At 42.1% G+C, this 21,019-nt stretch overlaps 1 protein-coding gene and 1 long non-coding RNA gene across 2 annotated transcripts in view; one reads left to right on the top strand and one right to left on the bottom strand.

Annotated features, from left to right (window-relative positions):
- Positions 1-17,531, bottom strand: part of LOC130282259 (hexokinase-1) — a 109,679-nt gene extending 92,148 nt beyond the window's left edge. Inside the window, exons 1-2 of the mRNA XM_056530306.1 lie at positions 17,295-17,531; positions 86-248 (exon numbers count right to left, since the gene is read on the bottom strand). Of these exons, the coding sequence (XP_056386281.1) occupies positions 86-248; positions 17,295-17,357 (226 nt within the window). The 5' untranslated portion in view covers positions 17,358-17,531. The remainder of the gene's footprint in view (positions 1-85; positions 249-17,294) is intronic.
- On the top strand, positions 7,083-14,630 carry LOC130282261 (uncharacterized). Its single transcript, XR_008846308.1, has 3 exons — positions 7,083-7,209; positions 8,075-8,131; positions 14,036-14,630. It is a non-coding gene; the product is annotated as an uncharacterized LOC130282261 (long non-coding RNA).
- Positions 17,532-21,019: the final 3,488 nt, after the last annotated feature.

Below are 21,019 nucleotides of genomic sequence, written 5' to 3' on the forward strand. Positions count from 1 at the left end.
TTCTTCCACTTCAACCTATAACCTAAATGTGGATAAGAGGCCTTTAGTACAACCCTAGAACAGCATAATAATTCACGTAGCCTACCTGATCCATCAGGAATGGATCTCACAAATGTGGGAAGCATCTTGACAATTGCTGTTGGGTTTGTGTCCCTTGAGAGACCATCTTCCATCTCTTTTTTGAACCGGTACACAATATCCAATAATGTTTCATCTGAAAGTCGCATTGCATACAGGTACTTGTCAATCTGTGAAGAGAAGAAAACATCAGTCAGCAAGGCTGAGAATCCATCAGTACATATCATTATTAATAATATGGTAGATGGAAGGACATGAACATTTGCATATAAAAGGGAGCTACAAGAAACCACAGGGGACCACCTCGAAGACTTTTGGATCAGGCACCAAGTGACAACAGGTTCCCTATAGTTTATGACTCTAGGGAAGTTAAAGGTATGGGTCCAGGACCCCATCAAATTTAAAGGTAAAACTCTGCCACAAAATTTCACATTCTGTGAGGGGAATTTATCAAAACCTGTGTAGAGAAAGAGTAGTGCAGTTGCCCATAGCAACCAATCAGATCGTTTCTTTCATTTTTCACAGGCCTCTTCAAAACTGAAAGAAGCGATCTGATGAAAACCCCATACAGGTTTAGTTTTTTCGAAAGTGAAAAAACTCTTTAATAGATTGCACTTCCATGGCTGCAGTATAATTGTTAAAGGAGTATGACATGACATATCTAATATAACTGGCTGAAATCGAGGGAACATAATGGGAAAAACTGATACTCCTAGCGCAGAGTCTGTGAGGTGGAACATGATACAGGATTTCTCTCCTCTGCTTTTGAATTTCTTGGCATGTACCACCTAGTGCTGGGCGGTATGGCCTAAAATGAATATCGCGGTATTTTTTTTATTAGCGCGGTATCACGGTATTACCGCACGTCCCCTAACCCCCCCCCACGAGCGGGGTCCCTGTGCCCACTAGTGGTGTCAAATGTGCCCCCTGCGAGCGCGAGCGCTACCATCACTGCTAGCGGGGTCCCTGTGCCCACTAGCGGTGTCACAAGAATGCCGAGCGTGAGCGCGGCTCTGTTCACCAACTTTGTGAGGTCTTAGGGTAAGGGAACAGATTTAAAAGCCTCGCGAGCAGCTAACATAGTACTGCGCATGCGCTAGGCTCCAAGCGCTGCCTACGTTAGCCCTACGCTATTTACGTAGTGCTGTGCCTGCGCAGTACTATGTTAGCTGCGTGCAAGGCTTTTAAATCTGTTCCCTTACCCTGAGAGCTGACAAGAATCACAAGAAGGCCGAGCGCGACTCTGTTCCCCGTCCCTGTCAGCTCTCAGGGTAAGGGAACAGATTTAAAAGCCTCGCACGCAGCTAACGTAGTACTGCGCAGGCGCAGCACTGCTCAAATAGTGTAGGGCTAACGTAGGCAGCCCTACTCTATTTGCGTAGTACTGCGAATGTGCAGTACTACGTTAGCTGCACGCAAGGCTTTTAAATCTGTTCCCTTACCCTGAGAGCTGACAGGGACGGGGAACAGAGCCGCGCTCGTGCTCGGCATTCTTGTGACACCGCTAGTGGGCACAGGGACCCCGCTAGCGGTGATGGTAGCGATCGCGCTCGGCATTCTTGTGACACCGCTAGTGGGCACAGGGACCCCGCTAGCGGTGATGGTAGCGATCACGCTCGCGCTCGGCATTCTTGTGACACCGCTAGTGGGCACAGGGACCCCGCTAGCGGTGATGGTAGTGATCGCGCTCACGGGAGGTATTCTTGTGGCACTGCTAGTGGGCACATGGATCCCGCTAGCGGTGAGGATTGATCGTGCTCGCGGGGACACTGGCTGACAGGCGCAGCGGGGGGACACAGAGGCACACCTGGACAAGTGATGGTGCCGTGCTGGGCTCTACAATTCATCCAGAGGGTGGGGGAGGGGCCCGACCGGTATAGCGGTATGGGCAAAAATCCATACCGTGGGAGAAAAAAAAAAACGGTATCCGGTTCATACCACCCCCTTATTAGAAAAAACACAAGGGATGTGGTCTCCAGCATTTTGGGCAATGCTTCTCCCGCCAACTCTGACCCCAAATCACCTCCCCCTTCAAAAATATGCATCACTCTGAATGGGGGCGGTGATATCGGGCCTGAGTGGGTGAAAGAAGCATTGCTTAAAGGGGTACTCCCGTGGAATTTTTTTTTTTAATCAACTGGTGCCAGAAAGTTAAACAGATTTGTAAGTTACTTATATTAAAAAATCTTAATCCTTCCAGTACTTATTAGCTGCTGAATACTACAGAGGAAATTGTTTTCATTTTGGAACACAGAGCTCTCTGCTGACATCATGACCACAGTGCTCTCTGCTTACATCTCTGTCCATTTTAAGAACTGTTCAGAGTAGGAGAAAATCCCCATAGCAAACATATGCTTCTCTGGACAGTTCCTAAAATGGACAGAGATGTCAGCAGAGAGCACTGTGGTCATGATGTCAGCAGAGAGCTCTGTGTTCCAAAAAGAAAACCATTTCCTCTGTAGTAATCTGCAGCCAATAAGTACTGGAAGGATTAAGATTTTTTAATAGAAGTAATTTACAAATCTGTTTAACTTTCTGGCACCTGTTGATTTAAAAAATAAAGTTTTTCACGGGAGTGCCCCTTTAAAAGACTGGAGACCTCATGCATTGCTTAGAAAAATAAATTTGCTTTAAAGGAAAAATACAGAATTCTTAGGAACGGCTGAAAGTATATTTTCCAGGTAAAGTGCATTTTAAACAGCATTACTGCACTATTAACCTGCATATTCAGGTTAGTGTGGGTGATACTGCTGTCAGGTTCCTTTAGAGCCATTTGTCCCAATATATCTGGTATGCTCAGAGTGTTTCTTTAAAGGGGTACTTTAGCCCTGAGACTTCTTATCCCCTATCCAAAGGATAGGGGATAAGATGCCTCACCGCGGGGGTCCCTCCGCTGGGGACCCCCGCAGTCTTGTATTCGCCACCCACCTGTTTGAGCTGCACGCAGTGGTGCCAGCTCATAAACAGCCGGGTGGCGACCACGGGGCCGGAGTGTCGTGATGTCACATCACGACTCCTCCCCCGTGTGATGTCACCCCTGGCCCTCGCTATGCAAGTCTATAGGAGGGAGCCTGCACAGTGCTGCTTGTCCCACCCTCACTTCCTGTATTTGGACTCCTCACAGAAAACACAGGTAATAGCTGCAGGGACAGCATTTATTCACCCCAAAAAATATACACATTTTTACATATTACATATATACAGGTGGAACTCAAAAATGTTTAATATCGTGCAATGTTCATTTATTTCAGTAATGCAACTTAAAAGGTGAAACTAATATACATGCAAAGTAAGATAGTTCAAGCCGTGATTTGTCATAATTGTGATGATTATGGCTTACAGCTCATGAAAACCCCAAAGCTTCCCCCCAATTACTATGATTTCGGGAGCGATGTCATCTGCTGGTGTTGGTCCACTGTGATTCATTAAGTCCAGGGTCAACACATCCATCTACCAGGAGATTTTGCAGCACTTCATGCTTCCTTTCCTTTTAAGTTGCATTAATGAAATACGATGAACTTTTGTACTATATTCAAAAAGTTTTTGTTAATGACAGGTACACTTAAAAAACTTCATTCTGATAAACTTAGACGAAAATGGAATATAATGTGAGTTCTTGTAAATAACTTATAGCATTATGAATAACAAAACTGAAAAAAAAAGTAAAATGAAAATAGTTAAAACGTATTTTCAAAAGCCATATTGAAAGTTGTTTGCTTACCCCGTGTTTCCCAACCAGGGTTCTATGTTAGTACTTGAATACAGTTATTGTGACTTAGTTACAGCTAACATATTGTAAAGATAAGAAGAATTTTTGGAGAAATAACCCGCAGGACTGAACATGTCTTATAACTTAAACTCAGCATTTAGTAATATAACAGAACCCCCTGGCTTGTGTCATGTGCACATTTACAGATCGTGTTTCCTATATGCCATCCACACTAACCAAAAACAAATGATGGCTGGGTAATGGGGCTGGTATTTGGGGTAGGTATATTCACATGCAGTATAAAAATCACTTCCACTCATCTAAATTTGTGTGTTTTGGAGAAAAGTACACGTTGTAACAGTTGTAATGATTTCTGTAACAATGGACCTATCTGTATAAATCAGAAATTAAGGAGTTTACTAAAGTTTAAACATATGTTGCTCAATAGACAGTCCTAGGCTGAATTCACACTATGTTTGCAGTGTCCATAAATATGTTGGAGGGATCTGTTGGGAAATCCTCCCAATGTATAACTCCACTGAAAATTCAGGATTAATAGACCCTTACCGCCAGTACCACCAGTACCATCAGTCTCTGAGAAGCTAATTCATAGGAGACAACTAATATGACTATACTTCCTATTGCCCTGTTTGGAAAAAAAAATGTCTACCACAACAGAAACATTTTTTGTCCGTAAAAGAAACTTGAAGAGTACCTCTCATGATCTATTTTTTAGTTTTCTACCTTGATATTGCTCTGTATTTTCTGCTCAGTTTCAGTCACATTCACAGACTGGGAAGGGGTGTTCCCCAGCAGTGGTGACCTCATCTACAGACATACATGGGAGAACTTCCTCCCTCACTCTGCTACACAAAGCCCAGAGTAGTTCAGTGCATGAGATGAGCTATTATTGGCTAAGGCTGCACACACACCCCTCTGCACTCCAGAATGCATTTCCTGATCTTGAACTTCTGCCGGGCCAGCAGGAGTCCAAAGTCTGCGCAAAAGATGGGGGGAAATGTGCTCTGGACAAGTAGGGAGACACTTAGTGGAAGCTTTTTTAAACCCAAATAAAACATAGAAAACTGATTTTTTTCCAAACAAAGTACATTAGAAAGATTTCTTTTCTTTACCAAAAGGAGTGCAATAGCAAAAATTTGTGCCCATTTAAGTGTTTTAACTGTTGATTTACACATTTTCACTTTTTGGGTAAAAATTAAAGAATGTGCCTCATCCCCTTGTACACTACCATACAGGATCTGTTTCCAGGACTCTGCATGTGCACAAGCCTTCGGCACTGTCATGGAATCCTGAGGCTTCTGATGACTGCATGATTTTTGTCATCAAAAGTTCTGGAGCACACACAGCACAGGTTGACTAAAGCCTTCCTGGGTGAAAAATGGAACAGAACTTACAGCTGACTAAGGCTAGATATTTTATGGCAACTTGTTTTGAAACTTTTTATTTCTTGCTCTCATCCAGTATTTCCTTCCGTATCCTGACCTCTTCCTAACACACATTTTGTACAGTGATCCCTCTACTCACAATGGCCTCAGAATACAAAATTCTCAACATACAATGGTCTTTTCTGGAACATTGAAACTTAAAACCATACTTAACCCCTTAAGGACTGGGGGGTTTTCCGTTTTTGCATTTTCGTTTTTTGCTCCTTGCCTTTAAAAAATCATAACTCTTTCAATTTTGCACCTAAAAATCCATATGATGGCTTATTTTTTGCGCCACCAATTCTACTTTGTAATGACGTCAGTCATTTTGCCCAAAAATCTACGGTGAAACGGGGGAAAAAAATCATTGTGCGACAAAATTGAAAAAAAAACGCTGTTTTGTAAATTTTGGGGGCTTCCGTTTCTACGTAGTACATTTTTCGGTAAAAATGACCTGATATTTATTCTGTAGGTCCATACAATTAAAATGATACCCTACTTATATAGGTTTGATTTTGTCGGACTTCTGGAAAAAATCATAACTACATGCAGGAAAATTAATACGTTTAAAATTGTCATCTTCTGACCCCTATAACTTTTTTATTTTTCCGTGTATGGGGCGGTATGAGGGCTAATTTTTTGCGCCATGATCTGAAGTTTTAACAGTACCATTTTTGCATTGATAGGACTTATTGATCGCTTTTTATTCATTTTTAAATGATATAAAAAGTGACCAAAAATGCACTATTTTGGACTTTTGAATTTTTTTGCGCGCACGCCATTGACCGAGCGGTTTAATTAATGATATATTTTATAATTCGGACATTTCCGCACGCGGTGATACCATATATGTTTATTTTTATTTTTATTTACACAGTTTTTTTTTTTTTATTGGAAAAGGGGGGTGATTTAAACTTTTAATAGGGGAGGAGTTAAATGATCTTTATTCACTTTTTTTTTCACTTTTTTTTGCAGTGTTATAGGTCCCATAGGGACCTATAACACTGCACACACTGATCTTCATCATTGATCACTGGTTTCTCATAAGAAACCAGTGATCAACGATTCTGCCGCATGACTGCTCATGCCTGGATCTCAGGCACTGAGCAGTCATTCGGCGATCGGACAGCGAGGAGGCAGGAAGGGGCCCTCCCGCTGTCCTGTCAGCTGTTCGGGATGCCGCGATTAGCCGCGGCTATCCCGAACAGCCCGACTGAGCTAGCCGGGAACTTTCACTTTCACTTTTAGCCGCGCGGCTCAGCTCTGAGCGCGCGGCTAAAGGGTTAATAGCGAGTGGCGCCGCGAGCGGCGCTGCGCGCTATTAGAGGCGGGTCCCGGCTTCACTATGACGCCGGGCCCGCCGTGATATGATGCGGGGTTACTGTGTAACCCTGCGTTATATCAGAAGAGCAGGACCAAGGACGTACCGGTACGTCCTTGGTCCTTAAGGGGTTAAAGGGCTACCCCAGTGGAAAACATTTTTTTTTTTATCAACTGGTGCCAGAAAGTGAAACAGATTTGAAAATGACTTCTATTTAATAAAAAAAATCTGTACTTCCAGTACTTATCAGCTGCTGTATGCTCTAGAGGAATTTATTTTCTTTTTTAATTTCATTTCTGTCTCTCTGCAGACACCTCTGTCAGAAACTGTCCAGAGTAGAAGCAAATCCCTGTAGCAAACCATTAGATTTCACTTTTTTGGGACATTATGGGATATTTATCAATACCTGTGCAGAGTAAAGGTTGCCCAGTTGCCCATAGCAACCAATCAGATTGCTTCTTTCATTTTTCAAAGGCCTTGTTAAAAATGAAAGAAGCAATCTGATAGGTTGCTATGGGCAACTGCACCACTCTTCCTCTACACTGGTTTTGATGAATCTCCCCCATTGTGTGTACTGTACAGGACCCTGAAGAAGCTCCTGTCCTCTACATAGACAGTGATTTACAGCTCCCAGCAGATCCTTCTTACTTTTATATGTAAGGATTGGCTTTATCTGTATTAGTTATCTGCTTATTTTTTTTTTAAAGGAGAACTATCATGTATGAAAACTTATCCTCTATTCATAGGATAAGGGGGAAAGTTTTAGAGTGCAGAGGTCTGACTGCTGAGACACCCCCCAATATACAATGGTACAATTAATATTTTCACTTGGGATCACTGTATATTATGAGGAAGTTGTGGACATCTAGAAGGATGTATGACTGCAGTATAAGACTACACAGTGTATGTTTATTGCATGTTACAAAAAAAGACAGAAGTCTGTACTGCAGCTGTAGACACAAAACGGTAGAAAACTTTTAATGAAGACTAAAGTTGCTTTTTATAAAAAAAAAATGTTTTTACATTAGAGAAATGTAAAAAATGGTTACAATGCTGTACATAGCAGAAAAAATTCTGGAAACACACTTGTGTAAGCCTGTAATATGAAACTCTTGTGATTTTTAGGCTTCCGTCGAGAGATTCCTGTGCATTATACAAAAGAGTGTTGTAAAACTGGTTTTCAATGTTTGCAAACACATTTGCTATGTCATCCTCACTGTGCACTCTATATTTTCTAAACCATAATAATGATGATTTAGGATATATATATATATATATATATATATATATATATAAACAGCACTTGCCGTAAAGTTACTGTATCTGTAGTTTGTCTTCTGCGCAGAGCAGGACAATGGCTGTACGGGCATGCTGGGAGTCATGGTTTTGCAACATCTGGAGGTCCACAGTTTGGAGACCAAGGCTGTAGGCTCTTGATATATTTTTAAAAATTTTAATTTCTTATCAAATTCAGGAATGGTTTATCAGATGATCTCATGTTTCCTATATCCATTAATACAGATGCTTTGAAGAAGTCATTAGAGTTATGAGAGCAGAGTTATGGGAGTGAATGAACAGGTGTGTATAGGTGTGTCATTGCAGGAAGCTGACTGTCACTACTACTAAGACTAAAAGGAGAACAAAGGAGGAGAAACCCGGGGGGGGGGGGGGAATTTATGAATAGTTCGTGTAGTAGAAGGCTTTTCTTGTCTTTTTTTTTTTCCCCTTTGCGGTGAAGCGTCATGATTTCTGACAGAAAATTCCAATTAAAAAATTCCGCCAGAACATTTAACCTGCTCAGTGTTCTGAGGGAATCCGTCCTACATAGATTACCATCTATGGGGATGTCCTAGTGGTCCTAGCGCCAACTGATTCCATCGGCACTGGCTACGCTCAGAAGCTCTGGACGAAATTTTCATTTTAGAGCTTTGCAAGTGTGAACTCGCCCTTACTGTTATAAGTATATACATATTAGGGATTTTTTTTATGGGAAAAATTGCGTTTTTATTAGAGGAAGGGCTTATTTACATTGAAAAAAAGATTTTATTTTATTTAAAAAGGGTGGGGATTCAAACTTTTATTAGGGAAGGGGTTAATTCACATTTATTATTTATTTACAAATTTTTTCCCCTTTATTTAGTCCCCATAGGGCACTATTACATTCAAGTAGATAGCATTGATCAGTGTTATCGGTGCTCCTTTACTACTGCCTGCTGTGACTGGCAGCAGTAAGGGAGCGACGATTGGATGGCACAGAGCACGGTAAGGGACCTCCGGCCATCCTCACAGCTGATCAAGACACCGTGATTTCACTGCGGTGATCCCGATCAGCATCCCTGAGCTAACCGGCAGTTATCTTTAGGACTTTTAGACGCCGCAATCAACTTTGATTGCGGCGTCTATAGGGTTAATGCCGGACATCACCGCCATCGGTGATATTCGGCATGAGCCACAGGTCCTGGTTATGATCCGTGCTCAGCTGCTGGGCACGCTGCATAGTTCGGCACCTCCATGATACCTGCTGGCGGGGGTCCCTCCGGCGAATATCGGATTAGGTATCAGGGACATTTGCACAAGTAAAAGTACTCGTGCAAATGTCTAGTATTGGTCCCGATACCAGTATCGTTATCGGGACATCCCTAATACATATGAACTAAACACTGGGGCTGTCGGTGTATTCATTATTTTCCATGTTCCGCAGTTAATATAATGCATCATAGGCCTGAATGCCAATGGGCTTAATGGGAATCTGTCACCTAGAAAGGTATTATTATGCTATATTATGTGATACATTGGAGGATATCTGAACATGTGTCTTTTCAACCATTCTAACTATGACTTCATATAGTTATTCAGACATTTAACTTAGGTATATCGGGGGTGTCCTGAATCACACCTGGTGGCAGATGTTGGGGAAAAGAAGTATTAGGGTCGCATGTACTGGAGCTGCTGCATATTTTGTGCAGCTGACGTTGCTACCCATTGAAGTAAATGGATAGCAAAATCAGCTTCACAAAATATGCAGCAGATCCTGTATGTGTGAACATACCCTTAGGGATAATTCACACCAGGTTTTGAACCTCCGGGGGTCAAATTCAGCTGTACAATTTTAAAACCAGATACTGCCATATCTCTGCAGGCCCTGTGCTGTACTCAATTCAATAAGCCGGATATAGTCAGCTTGTCAGTATCCTTCTTTTGGCACAAACTGAACATAGCAGCAGACCACGGATTTCAGTCTGGCTAAAAGCCAGATATGGTTGGAAAATGGAGCAGCCCATAGCAACCAATCAGATTCCAGTTTTAATTTATCAAAGACCTTTTTAAAAATGAAAGCTGGAATCTGATTGGTTGCTATGGGGAACTGATCTAATGCTCCTTTGAACAAGGCTTGATAAATCTCCCCTTAGTCATTATCAGAATAGATTTATAAAATGCATTTTGAATATGACTATACTACAGCAGCACAGCAGTCAGATGATACACAATATAGAATTAGACGTACACTCCCATGAGTGCACATGATACCTCTTCCTGTCACACCTTGTGTGTTGCCATGGTGAGAGCACAATTCAGGAAGCCCTCTAATTGGCTGCTATGAGCTGTGACCAAGAAAGACGGTCAGAAAGATAACAATAATCGGGAACAATCCAACTGCACAAGACGACTGTTAATAATTGTTACCTCTGTAGAAGACTAACAATCTGATCATTCATAGAATAAGGAAACACGCGTAAAGCTATAAACAAGAACAATGCCAGCTCGGAGTCAGTCTGTTATCAGCTGGCAGCACAATATTTGACCAATTTCATTCAGAGATGTTGTCCTGGATCTTAGTTGTCCCTTAAGGACCAAGCCAATTTTGACCTTAAGGGCCAGGCCAATTTTATTTTTGCGTTTACGTTTTTTCCTCCTCGTCTTCAAAAAATTGTAACTCTTTTACATTTTCATCCACAGACTAGTATGAGGGCTAGTATTTTTGCGGGACCAGTTGTTCTGCATAATGAATCACTCATTTTACCATAAAATGTATGGCGCAACCAAAAAAATACTATTTGTGTGGGGAAATTAAAAAGAAAACCGCAATTTAGCAAATTTTGGAAGGTTTCGTTTTTACACTGTCCAATTTACGATAAAAATGACATGTGTTATTTATTCTGCGGGTCAATACGATTAAAAGGATACCCATGATTACACACTTTTCTATTATTGTTGCGCTTAAAAAAATCGCAAACTTTTAAAACAAATTAGTGTTTAAAATCCTTCCAATTTGACGACCCATAACTTTTTCATTTTTCCATATAAGAGGCGGTATGAGGGCTCATATTTTGCACCATGATCTGTACTTTTTATTGATACCACATTTGTGTATATAAAACTTTTATTAATTTTTTTTATAATTTTTTTTTAATAGAATGTGACAAAAAAAGCAGCAATTGTGCCTTTTTATTTTCTTTTACGTTCAAGCCGTTCACCGAACGGGATCAATAACATTGGATTTTAATAGTTCGGACATTTATGCACGCAGCGATACCAAAAATGTGTATTAATAATTTTTTTTTACTTTATGGGGTGTAAAATGGGAAAATAAGGACATTTTACATTTTTATTGGGGGAGGGGATTTTTAACTTTTTTTTAACTTTTTTTTTACTTTTATTATTACACTTTAACAGTCCCCATAGGGGACTATTTATAGCAATCTTTTGATTGCCAATACTGTTCAGTGCTATGCATGGGATAGTCATCTTCTGCTCTGGTCTGCTCGATCTCAGACCAGAGCAGAAGACCCATGGAAGGCGGCGGAGGCAGGTGAGGGGACCTCCGTGCGTCATTCTGGATGATGCTCCTTCAAAGCGCTAGTCGTGGATGAAATACCAGAACTTTACAGGCAGATATCTTGACAGTCAGTGGACCAAAATAAGTAAGTGACCCGTCGTTAGAATCCTGTTCATCCATACTATAACCCAGTTTATATGGCTGACAGTTTTTATTTAAGGGTGTTGTAAGAACCCAAAGGGTTAATCTGCACTGAGAGCTTTTGTTTATTCTGGTTACTGCAGTTACACCTAGCTCTCTGGATGGTCAGCTGACCTCGTTTGCTTTCACCTGTGTACTCCCTATTTAAACCTGCAGTTTACATCCAGTCTTTGCCTACAAAAGAGGTTTCTCTATTAGCTAGCGTTGTTTCTTGTATTCCTGATCTTCTGGCATTTCTGACTTATTGGCTGGGCATTCTGACCTTTCTCCTGTTTTTGAGACTCAGCACTTCTGATAACTCCTGGTATTGACTAGTGGACTGTGACTTATTGTGTGTGTTTTTTTAGATATTATTTCTGTTGGTTTGTGTGCTCCCTTACTGCATCTTGACCTGTGTCTGTATTGTAGTTTATTTTGTTGACAGTGACTTCCATCACTTATTTAGGGAGGGACTTTCACTGTGTTGTCGATTCGCTATTTATGGTGGATAGGCAAGTAGGCAGGCATAGAGGGTGTGGGTGAGATCAGTACTGCACTCCTTCCCTGCCCATACATGACATTTCTGCAGGCCCACATACCTGCATTTGCCTTGCTCCTGCATTATGGAAGCTATGTCTGCTTTGGTAGAGCAAATGCATAGCTTGACTCAGCTGGTTCAGGATTTAGCTGAAATACTTCAGCAGTGTGAGTCTTCTCAGTCACAGTCAGCATTAGTTCAGACATTGCCTCAGAGACTGCAAGACCAGGAATAGCTTATCCAGGGCTTGCTAGCCAGAATCCAGGAGCTAGTGTCTGCCCGTACCCAGGTGTCATCTGTTCCTGTCTCGGCTACCGTGGAGCCGCAAGTTATTCTCTCTGAACGTTCTTCGGGTAACCGGAAAATGTTTAAAACCTTCTGTGAAAGTTGTACATTTTGTAAGTTATACTTTCATCTGAGACCTTACCTTTCTGGCTCTCAGGCCCAGAGAGTGGGAATTATTATGTCCCTTCTGCAAGGGGGTCCCCAGGAATTGGTATTTTCCTATGATCCCGATGCCCCTTAATTGACCTCCATGGATTCATTATTTGCGGGATTGGGTCTCTTGTACGCTGAACCTGACTGTGCTGCTTATGCTGAATCTCAGTTGCATACATTAAAGCAAGGTCGCAGACCCGTAAAAGAAGTATTGTACAGACTTCGGAAAGTGGTGTGTGGCCTCTCGGTGGAACATCCCAGCTTTGGTTTGTCAGTTTAGACTTGGATTGTCCAATACCTTAAAAGACATGCTGATGATTTACCCCTCTCCTGCCACCCTAGACCAAGCCATGATGTTAGCTGTGCGTTTAGATAGACGTCTACCTACGTGAGCGCAAATGGGAGTGTTCATCTTCCTCTAATTCTTCTCTTTTGCTTGACTCTTTACCTGTCTTTAATAACCAACCTGTGCCTGAGGTTGAACCCATGCAAAAAGGGTATATTCATACCCCGGAGGAGCGCAGAAAATTTTGCCAACTTAACGGCCTGTGTTTTTACTGTAGGGAGAATACACATTTCATCGGCTCCTGTGTCAAGTGTCCGCATCCAAGTGATAATCGTGGAGGCCACTTGGGCACACAGGTATGTCATGCCTCCAAGAGAGCTACGCCTGGCAAAGTTCTTCTGGGGGGCATTGGTCCATCTAGTGTGCAATATGATTTAACACCTGTATACTCCCTATTTAAACCTGCAGTTTACATCCAGGCTTTGCATGCAAAACAGGTTACTCTAGCAGTCATTTCTGACTTATTGGCTTGGCACTCCGACCTTTTTCCTGTTTTTGTGAATTGGCACTTCTGATAACTCCTGGTATTGACTCGGCTAGTGGACTGTGACTTATTGTGTTTGTTTGTTTAGATATTATTTCTGTTGGTCTGTGTGCTCCCTTTCTTAATCCTGACCTGTGTCTGTATTGTAGTTTATTTTGTTGACAGTGACTTCCATCACATTTTTAGGGAGGGACTGTCACCATGCTTGTCGATCCGCTGTTTAGGGCGGATAGGCAAGTAGGCAGGGATAGAGGGAGTGGGTGAGATCAATACTGCACTCTGCCCACAGGTGACAGGTGTACTCACATGTACAGTATCCTGCACATATTTGATGCAGATTTCAATGTATACTAATTGACTAAACACAGCTTCATATCCTGAGCATCAAATCCTGCTCATCAAATATGCCAAACTGCTAAAAACTCTACCTAGGCATTATTACCTAACTATGGGCCATAAAGCCTCAATGATATTCCATTGTTTGCAGCCTTATAGTTATCTCATAGAAAGATTTTCTTACATATTAATACTAAATCTAAGTGCCTCTGCATAAAAAACAGAGGGACATAGATGTATACTATGGGCCCATAGCAACCTAAGGCACTATATTACAGATCAATGCAACACTTATCAGTAATATGTAAACAGGTCTTCAGTTATTAAGTCATAATATATGTTCTATTCCTTATGTTCCCTATATGGCTCTCTGTGTACAACAGGTTTTCCACTGTGAAACAAGTGCATAACCAGAGGGACTGTAACCCAAGTGCCCTCATACCGTAGGAGACCAAGAGACCTCTTTGCCATATAAGAAAATGGAACTTTAGGAAAGCAGAGTATTTACCTCTTGAGAGACTCTGTAAATACAGGAAAACAGGTCCATGCAGGAACAAGATACAAAATTACCAACAGTAGAAAGAGAAGTCTATGTCAATAAGAATAGTAATCAAACAGAAGGGAAAATCCCATCCCCTACAGTGACATCTCTCGTCTGTAAAAATGGCTAAAAGAAGCCTATAGGGCCAGAGTACCTAAAGCAAAGAACAGCAGGTCGGACACAAAACAAATGGAGCAAAAGAGAGGAAGTCCAGGAGCAAACACCAAGAGCGACCTGTAATGTACAGGGGAATATGCCGGAGGCCCAGAGAAACTGATTGTAACTAGAAAAAGGTTTCCGAAAATGTAAGGGCCCTAACTCCAGACTATTCCACGGTATATTAAAAAAGGCAAACAATATCAGCTATCCCCTGAGCCTTCTAGTGTGTCACAATAAAATATTTTATTTCTGAAAAAAATTCTGGGTGCTGGTATGTTTATGTCTCTGTCGATTTGAATCTCCCCCAGAAACACCCACAGTTGAGAAATGGGCATAGGCAAAACTGGTGTAACTGCTAAAAAGAGAAGGTTACCTTCCTTCCTCATCTACCCCCCTCAGGTGGGTGAAGTTGGTGAAAGAGCATGGCTATATTCATAATGGGCACTCACAGCCTTCAATGGTCATAGATCTAGTCTGCTATCATAACCCAGTAAGAAGTAGAATGTGCCACCAATGTCCAAACACCATGGTAAAGATTCGTGAAGGGGTTTGACACTTAACGCAATGTGTAATCTTATCTGGGAAGTTGGGACAAGGGTGAATGTTGAACCCATAGGGTATGTTCACACTACAGATTATTAACGGAATCTCCGCTCGCAGTATTCCACGAGTGGAAATTCAAGTCTGGCAGCCACCGGAGCAATACTTTGGCGGTAGGACAGCGTGGCACTGCACCGTCACCATTGACGGCTATGCAGTGTTTGCGGACTTCCGCGCAAAAAATGTACATGTTCTTTCTTTGTGCTGAACAATTTCAGTGGCGGAATTGTCCGCTGCTGAAATTCTGCAGTGTGAATGGGTCTCCCAGAAACCCATTCACACTGATGTTTATGTTCACAGCACGTAATTCCATTTGCGGAATTCCGCGGGAATTACGTAGTGTGAACATACCCATACAGAGTAGCCATCTTTAAATATGTTTCCCTCCATCTATTGTTAATGACACACTTATGCACCTCTATCCTCCCTGAGAGAACATTACCAGATATATCAGAATCTTCTGTCAATTTCTACCATGTACTAAAGACCTTTCAAGGATCAAGTTTGAGAAATTAATTGCAAAAGGATCTATAAAAAAGAGCATTTGATGCCCTCTTTGGTCCTGTGCCAAATATATCATCTAGTGAGTGAGTTTGAGATTCAAGTGTGGGTTTTCGAAGCCTAGAGGTGCAAAACACATAGGCCTGCTTGGCATATATCATGTGTGGCATGTAAAGGGCATAAGTATTTAAGATTTCAGAGGATCTAAGCCATCTACAGTCCTCCCTATGAGATACCCCTGTACCTCCAAATGGACAGCCAAGAGGAAGACTTCCCTGTGGAAACTCAGGATGATTCAGCATGGGCATCCATTTGGAAAGAAGGAAGGGAAGGCCTTGCGCATCTCCTTTCAGGACACAATGGTGTCACATAGCAGCAGGGAGCAAGTTATGAATTTTATGTAAAACCTATATGGACCAAATATATATATTATTCACTTCTGTGTCCTCTAACAGGTCAACTGTCTTTAAATATTTTCCAGCACATATTTTTAATGCATAGATTCCATTTCATCCACCATATTGGTTTTCCTTTTCCAGCGTTTTTTCCTCAGAGGACAGAGTCCTTCAGTGAGTAGATAAATTGACATAAGCAAGGTCAGAGGGAGAATGGATAAAGATGCACTCAGCCACTTGAAATTCCACGCCTATGATACATGTACAACCAAAAGCACACAAATCCATTAAAGGTCTCATGCAACTGGAGTTCTCTCAGTATACCTGGCCTAGCGATAAGTATAACATTCACCTTTAATATTTATCCAAAATACTTTTGGGCCTAGGAGAGAAAATAGCTACACAGTAAAGTGACATTTATTTATTTTTGTATTTGACACCATCTTATAACCTAGTGACTGCCAAACACACACTAGAACTATAAAATCTGTCAAATAGGCACAGAAGGCAAAACCTGAACATAATTCATGTAATGCCAGACATGTATGAAATGATCCAAGCGGTTTGACCTCCCCTCTGGGTATTCTGAGTACATGTACACAGCAGCAGAGGTCAAATGCCTGAACCATGTCATTTCCTAGGTTCTGGTGACTCAGTAACAGTATAGTGGTATAGACTGGTTTAATGCGAGCGAGGGATGCTGAATGAGGAGAGGTGACCTGCCATATCCACACTAAGGTGTGCCCTCGTAGATAAATCAAGCCTGCCGTATGTACTCAGGGTGAGGATTAGCAGGAACACAGTTAACTAAGGAAATTGGCCGCTACCATTAAATTGACTTGTTACCCTCAGCCAGCTCATACAAGCTGCATATGAATTTTTTATACCCTCTATATGATGACAAGCCTTGTACTTATCTACAGGATATGTGGTTTCTTAATTAGTCTATGGAAATCATACCAGGAGGCAAAACATAGATAAATAGATAGAATTAGATTATGTAGTGATAGAAGAAAACCAAAGTCCGTCATCATTACGTTAAAGGTTATACCTTGTAATACAGCTGTAAAGAAATGGCTGTATGTCAGGCATCACGTTTACTGTCTCATAGTTGCACAAGGTGTTGGTGCAGGTAACATTACTCCAAGTTATTGTCTTAGTGCTATACACAAGCCCATCGCCACGGTGCACAGGACCTACGTGAAGGCCTGATCATAGAGTAGCTGCCATGAAATGTCTTCCACATCCTGCTTTCAAGGACACTGCAGCCTACACCATCACTACAATGTTCTTCTCCCCTGACATCTTGTACCTGTATCCTATTAAACCATACAGACAAAACCATTTACGTGCTAATAAATGACAAGATATACACGGTTGTCGTACTCTGGTAAGCAATGTCCTAATGTTAGTGGTGTCATGGGGATAGAGTGGGGTAGGTCTCACCTTTTTGACCTGATCATCTTTGAGCTCTGTGAAGTAATAGGCCAGGAGCTGGGCAGCTATCATCCTGCAGGCTGGCTTCAGTAATGTCTCGTCCCCCTGCTGTGCTGTGAAATGTCCCAAATGTGTAGTCTCAATGTGCAGTAGAGAAATTCCCTGATAGCAGCAGAGCTCCTTCTCTTCTTCTCACTGCCCTACAAGCTCAGAGATGTAGATGTGGTTTTCTTTCCTCTCCTACAGTGACATGTTTAATCCAACCCACTTCCTGCCCTGGGATTGGCTGTAACATGTGGACTTGCTGCATTGAGGAGAGGGCTGCCTGATGATCATCAATAGGGGGCTGACTGAGCAGAGCTGGGGGTGTGTTAGCACTGTTCCCTTAGCTGTGTGCTCTGGAAACCATAGTCTTAGAAATATAATGCCGCTTGTATAGGTATTATTATTATTATTCAGGGTGGAGACCTTATCAGAATGTTCCTTTAACTGTTCTCTTTCCGTTGTGTGTGTTAAGCACTAGTTATGATGAGTGTGCACAGAATAATGTGCAGGGGGAAGGGTGTGCAAGACACTAGTCTACATTGCAGAGGGAGGGTGTAACAGGCAGCACAGGAGGAAAGGCTGAGGAGGATACAATGTCTTGTGAGAAGGGGCGGTCCATTACATCTACTAAATATGTAATTAAGGCACGTTCACCACGTACTGCACCAGTGATGCCCACTACCTACTCCCCATCACTTCCTGTGCACATACCAAAGGCATTGGCTACTAGATTCAGCCCATATAAAGCCACCAATGCTATATGGCTTTCATATATTTTACATACATGGGAAATGTGACCTTGATGACATTGAAAGGCTTTGGTGTTAATATAGACAGACCTAGTTGAGGACAGTGTGTACTATATTCAGTATACAGATCACAGGGAGGGGGATTAATTGCTTAAGAAGAGAAGAAGCATTCCTTACGTATTAGTAAGTCATGGTGACATTTTACACCCTGTGATGACACAGCAACCCTTCCCCCTTGCATCGCCAGGCTACCAAGACTTTATTCAACATGCACTAGATAACAGGAGAACAGACCCAGTAAACTAGATTAAACACTGCCTTATCTTACATGTACTATAAAGTAAGGCTAAACATATATATTAACGTTTGGGAGTGACGATAAAATGAAAGATCGGATGTAATGCTGGAATGATGCACTGTCTGCAAAAACAATTTCAATGAAATATTTCCACTTGATTATAAATATGTGTACAGAAAAGTGGTCCCGGCACCAACTACCTGCTGCTACTCAGACCGTGACACTTAGCCGAAGGTTTGATGCTATCCCTGGAAGTCACACCTGTAGCCTGTCTGGTGCTATACACGCTATGTAATACAGGGCAGTCAAATCTTGTTGGAAGAATAGAAGCGGAGCACTCACCAGCTTCTTGAAACAGGGACTTCTTTAATTCACTGGAATGGTAAAAATGGGTTTACAGACAGGGGAACGAGATGGAGCACATGCGGGGGTATACAAGCTGGCGATGAACCGTTCTCGCGCCGGGGCGCGAGAACTGTCTGTCGCCAGCTTGTATACCCCCGCATGTGCTCCATCTCGCTCCCCTATCTGTAAACCCGTTTTCACCATTCCAGTGAATTAAAGAAGTCACTGTTTGAAGAACCTGGTGAGTGCTCCGCTTCTATTCTTCCAACAAGATAAATACTTGTAACTTTTAAATCACATTTAGTTTAAAGAAGAACTCTGGCTTCCATCTACTGAGAGTCCTGGGGAACAGCAGCCATCTTGTCCACTTTCTAGCAGTGAAGTAGAAAGCATTTATGTGTATGTGCATGAAAAATCCAAATCTGATGTAAAGACGTTCATTTATCTTACATGTCAGCCAAATAGCTATGTCTGTTATACATGATAGCCCATACACAGCTGATAGATGTCTTTGGCAGTGCTTATGTCCACAAACAACAACAAATGTGCAGAAATGTTAAAATTCTAAACGCCCAAACTACTGGTTGGAGCGATGAGATGTGAAGCAGTATGGTCAGAGAGCACCATCTCCCCTCAGCTTACAGGGAATCTAACAGCGGCAATTTACGTTCCAAACGGCTAAGGGTATGTTCACACTGATTAATATTTGCGCGGAATTCTCGCTGAAAAAAATCCGCTCAGAAATTATTATTTTTTCCGCGCGGAATGTGCGCGGAATTCCGCGTGGCATTCTGCACAGAGATCAGTGCAGAGTTCAGCGCGTCATAGGAGGCATTATTTTAAAAAAATTTATTTTGTTTGCGCGAATTCCGCGCAAAATTTGCATAAAATTCATGCGCATTCCACGTGAATTCCGTGCGAAAGTGTGGCGGATGAAAAAAAATTACATTGAGTTCTATGGGGTCAGGATGCAAATTCTGTTCTTCATGCGGAACGGAATTCAGTGACAGAATTCCGCTAGCACATATTCCTCAGTGTGAACTGAGGAGCAGAAATTTAATTACATACTATGGGGTTTTTCACTGCTGAATGAATTGGAGAGGAATAAGCGAGCAGAATTGCTCACGGAAATGCCTCTCCAAACCTTCAGTGTGAACATACCCAAACACTGTAAGGCTAGATTTTCCTTTTCCTTTTTTTTTTTTTTTTTTTTTTGCAAACCGCCAAAAAACGCTGCTCCCAGATGTTACTTAGGAGACAATGAGAAAATATGAAATGCCAAACCCATTTTTTTTCTTTGGTGTTTTTTCCCTTTTCATTGGCATTTTTTATCTTAGTGACAGTTTTTAGTGACAGTTTTCTAAAATTGCAGCATGCTGAGATTATGGTGTTTATTTCTGTGAAAGTTGCATTTTTATTCTCCCATAGACTTCTATGAGATGGAAAAAAACAACAAGAAAAATCCAATGTGGGGATAACATTGGTATTTTTTTGTTTGTTTGTTTTCTGTTCTCTAGATCACTTTCATATTCAAAGTATTTTATTGAACCAAACAAAACCAAACAGATGGGCAGCACATCAGCAAAGTACATCAGAAAAGAAGGGCACCGCCTCCCAAAGCGGAAGCGAAAGGATACATCACATAATACACAAAGTATACTGGGTAAAACGTGAGAGACAAGTAATAGGTATCCCAAATACACATCATAAAGGCTGCAGTAACGAGAGGGGAGCTGACGTGAGCATATACGATCGCTAAACCATCTGAGTATAACAATATAACAGATATGGAGTAACAAACAAGTAACGAAGGGAAGAAGGGAGAAGAGAGAGAGAGTAGGACGTAGAAAGGAAGAGGGGTGGGGAGGGGGGAGGGAAAGGGGGGAAGGGAAGGAGACACAGACACAGTAAGGCAGGAGGGGAGGGTAAAGCCGGGGGGGCGATCCCAGGGAAGGCGAGTAGCAGAGCCCGCGTCTCAGCAGCCCAGGGAGAGGGTACCAAATTCTAGGGAAGCCACAAACTCGGACCACGGGAGCCAGCGCAGTAGAGGACGCTCAGCGCGACGGGTAGCATCCACCATACACTCCTCCATACCCTGTACGTATAGCACTTCCCTAAGCCACTCAGCTACAGTAGGGGGCTGGGCGGTCCTTCATTTCCTGGGGATAACTCGACGTGCAGTAGCCAACAAAAGGCAGGCCAGACCCTTCTTAAGAGCATTTATCCTACTCGGGAGAAGAGACAGCAATATGACTTGATGGGAGCGGTGGAGGGTAAGTCCCGTCACCTTCAGAATT

Source organism: Hyla sarda, chromosome 7 (assembly GCF_029499605.1).
Source record: "Hyla sarda isolate aHylSar1 chromosome 7, aHylSar1.hap1, whole genome shotgun sequence".
Classification (NCBI taxonomy): Eukaryota; Metazoa; Chordata; class Amphibia; order Anura; family Hylidae; genus Hyla; species Hyla sarda.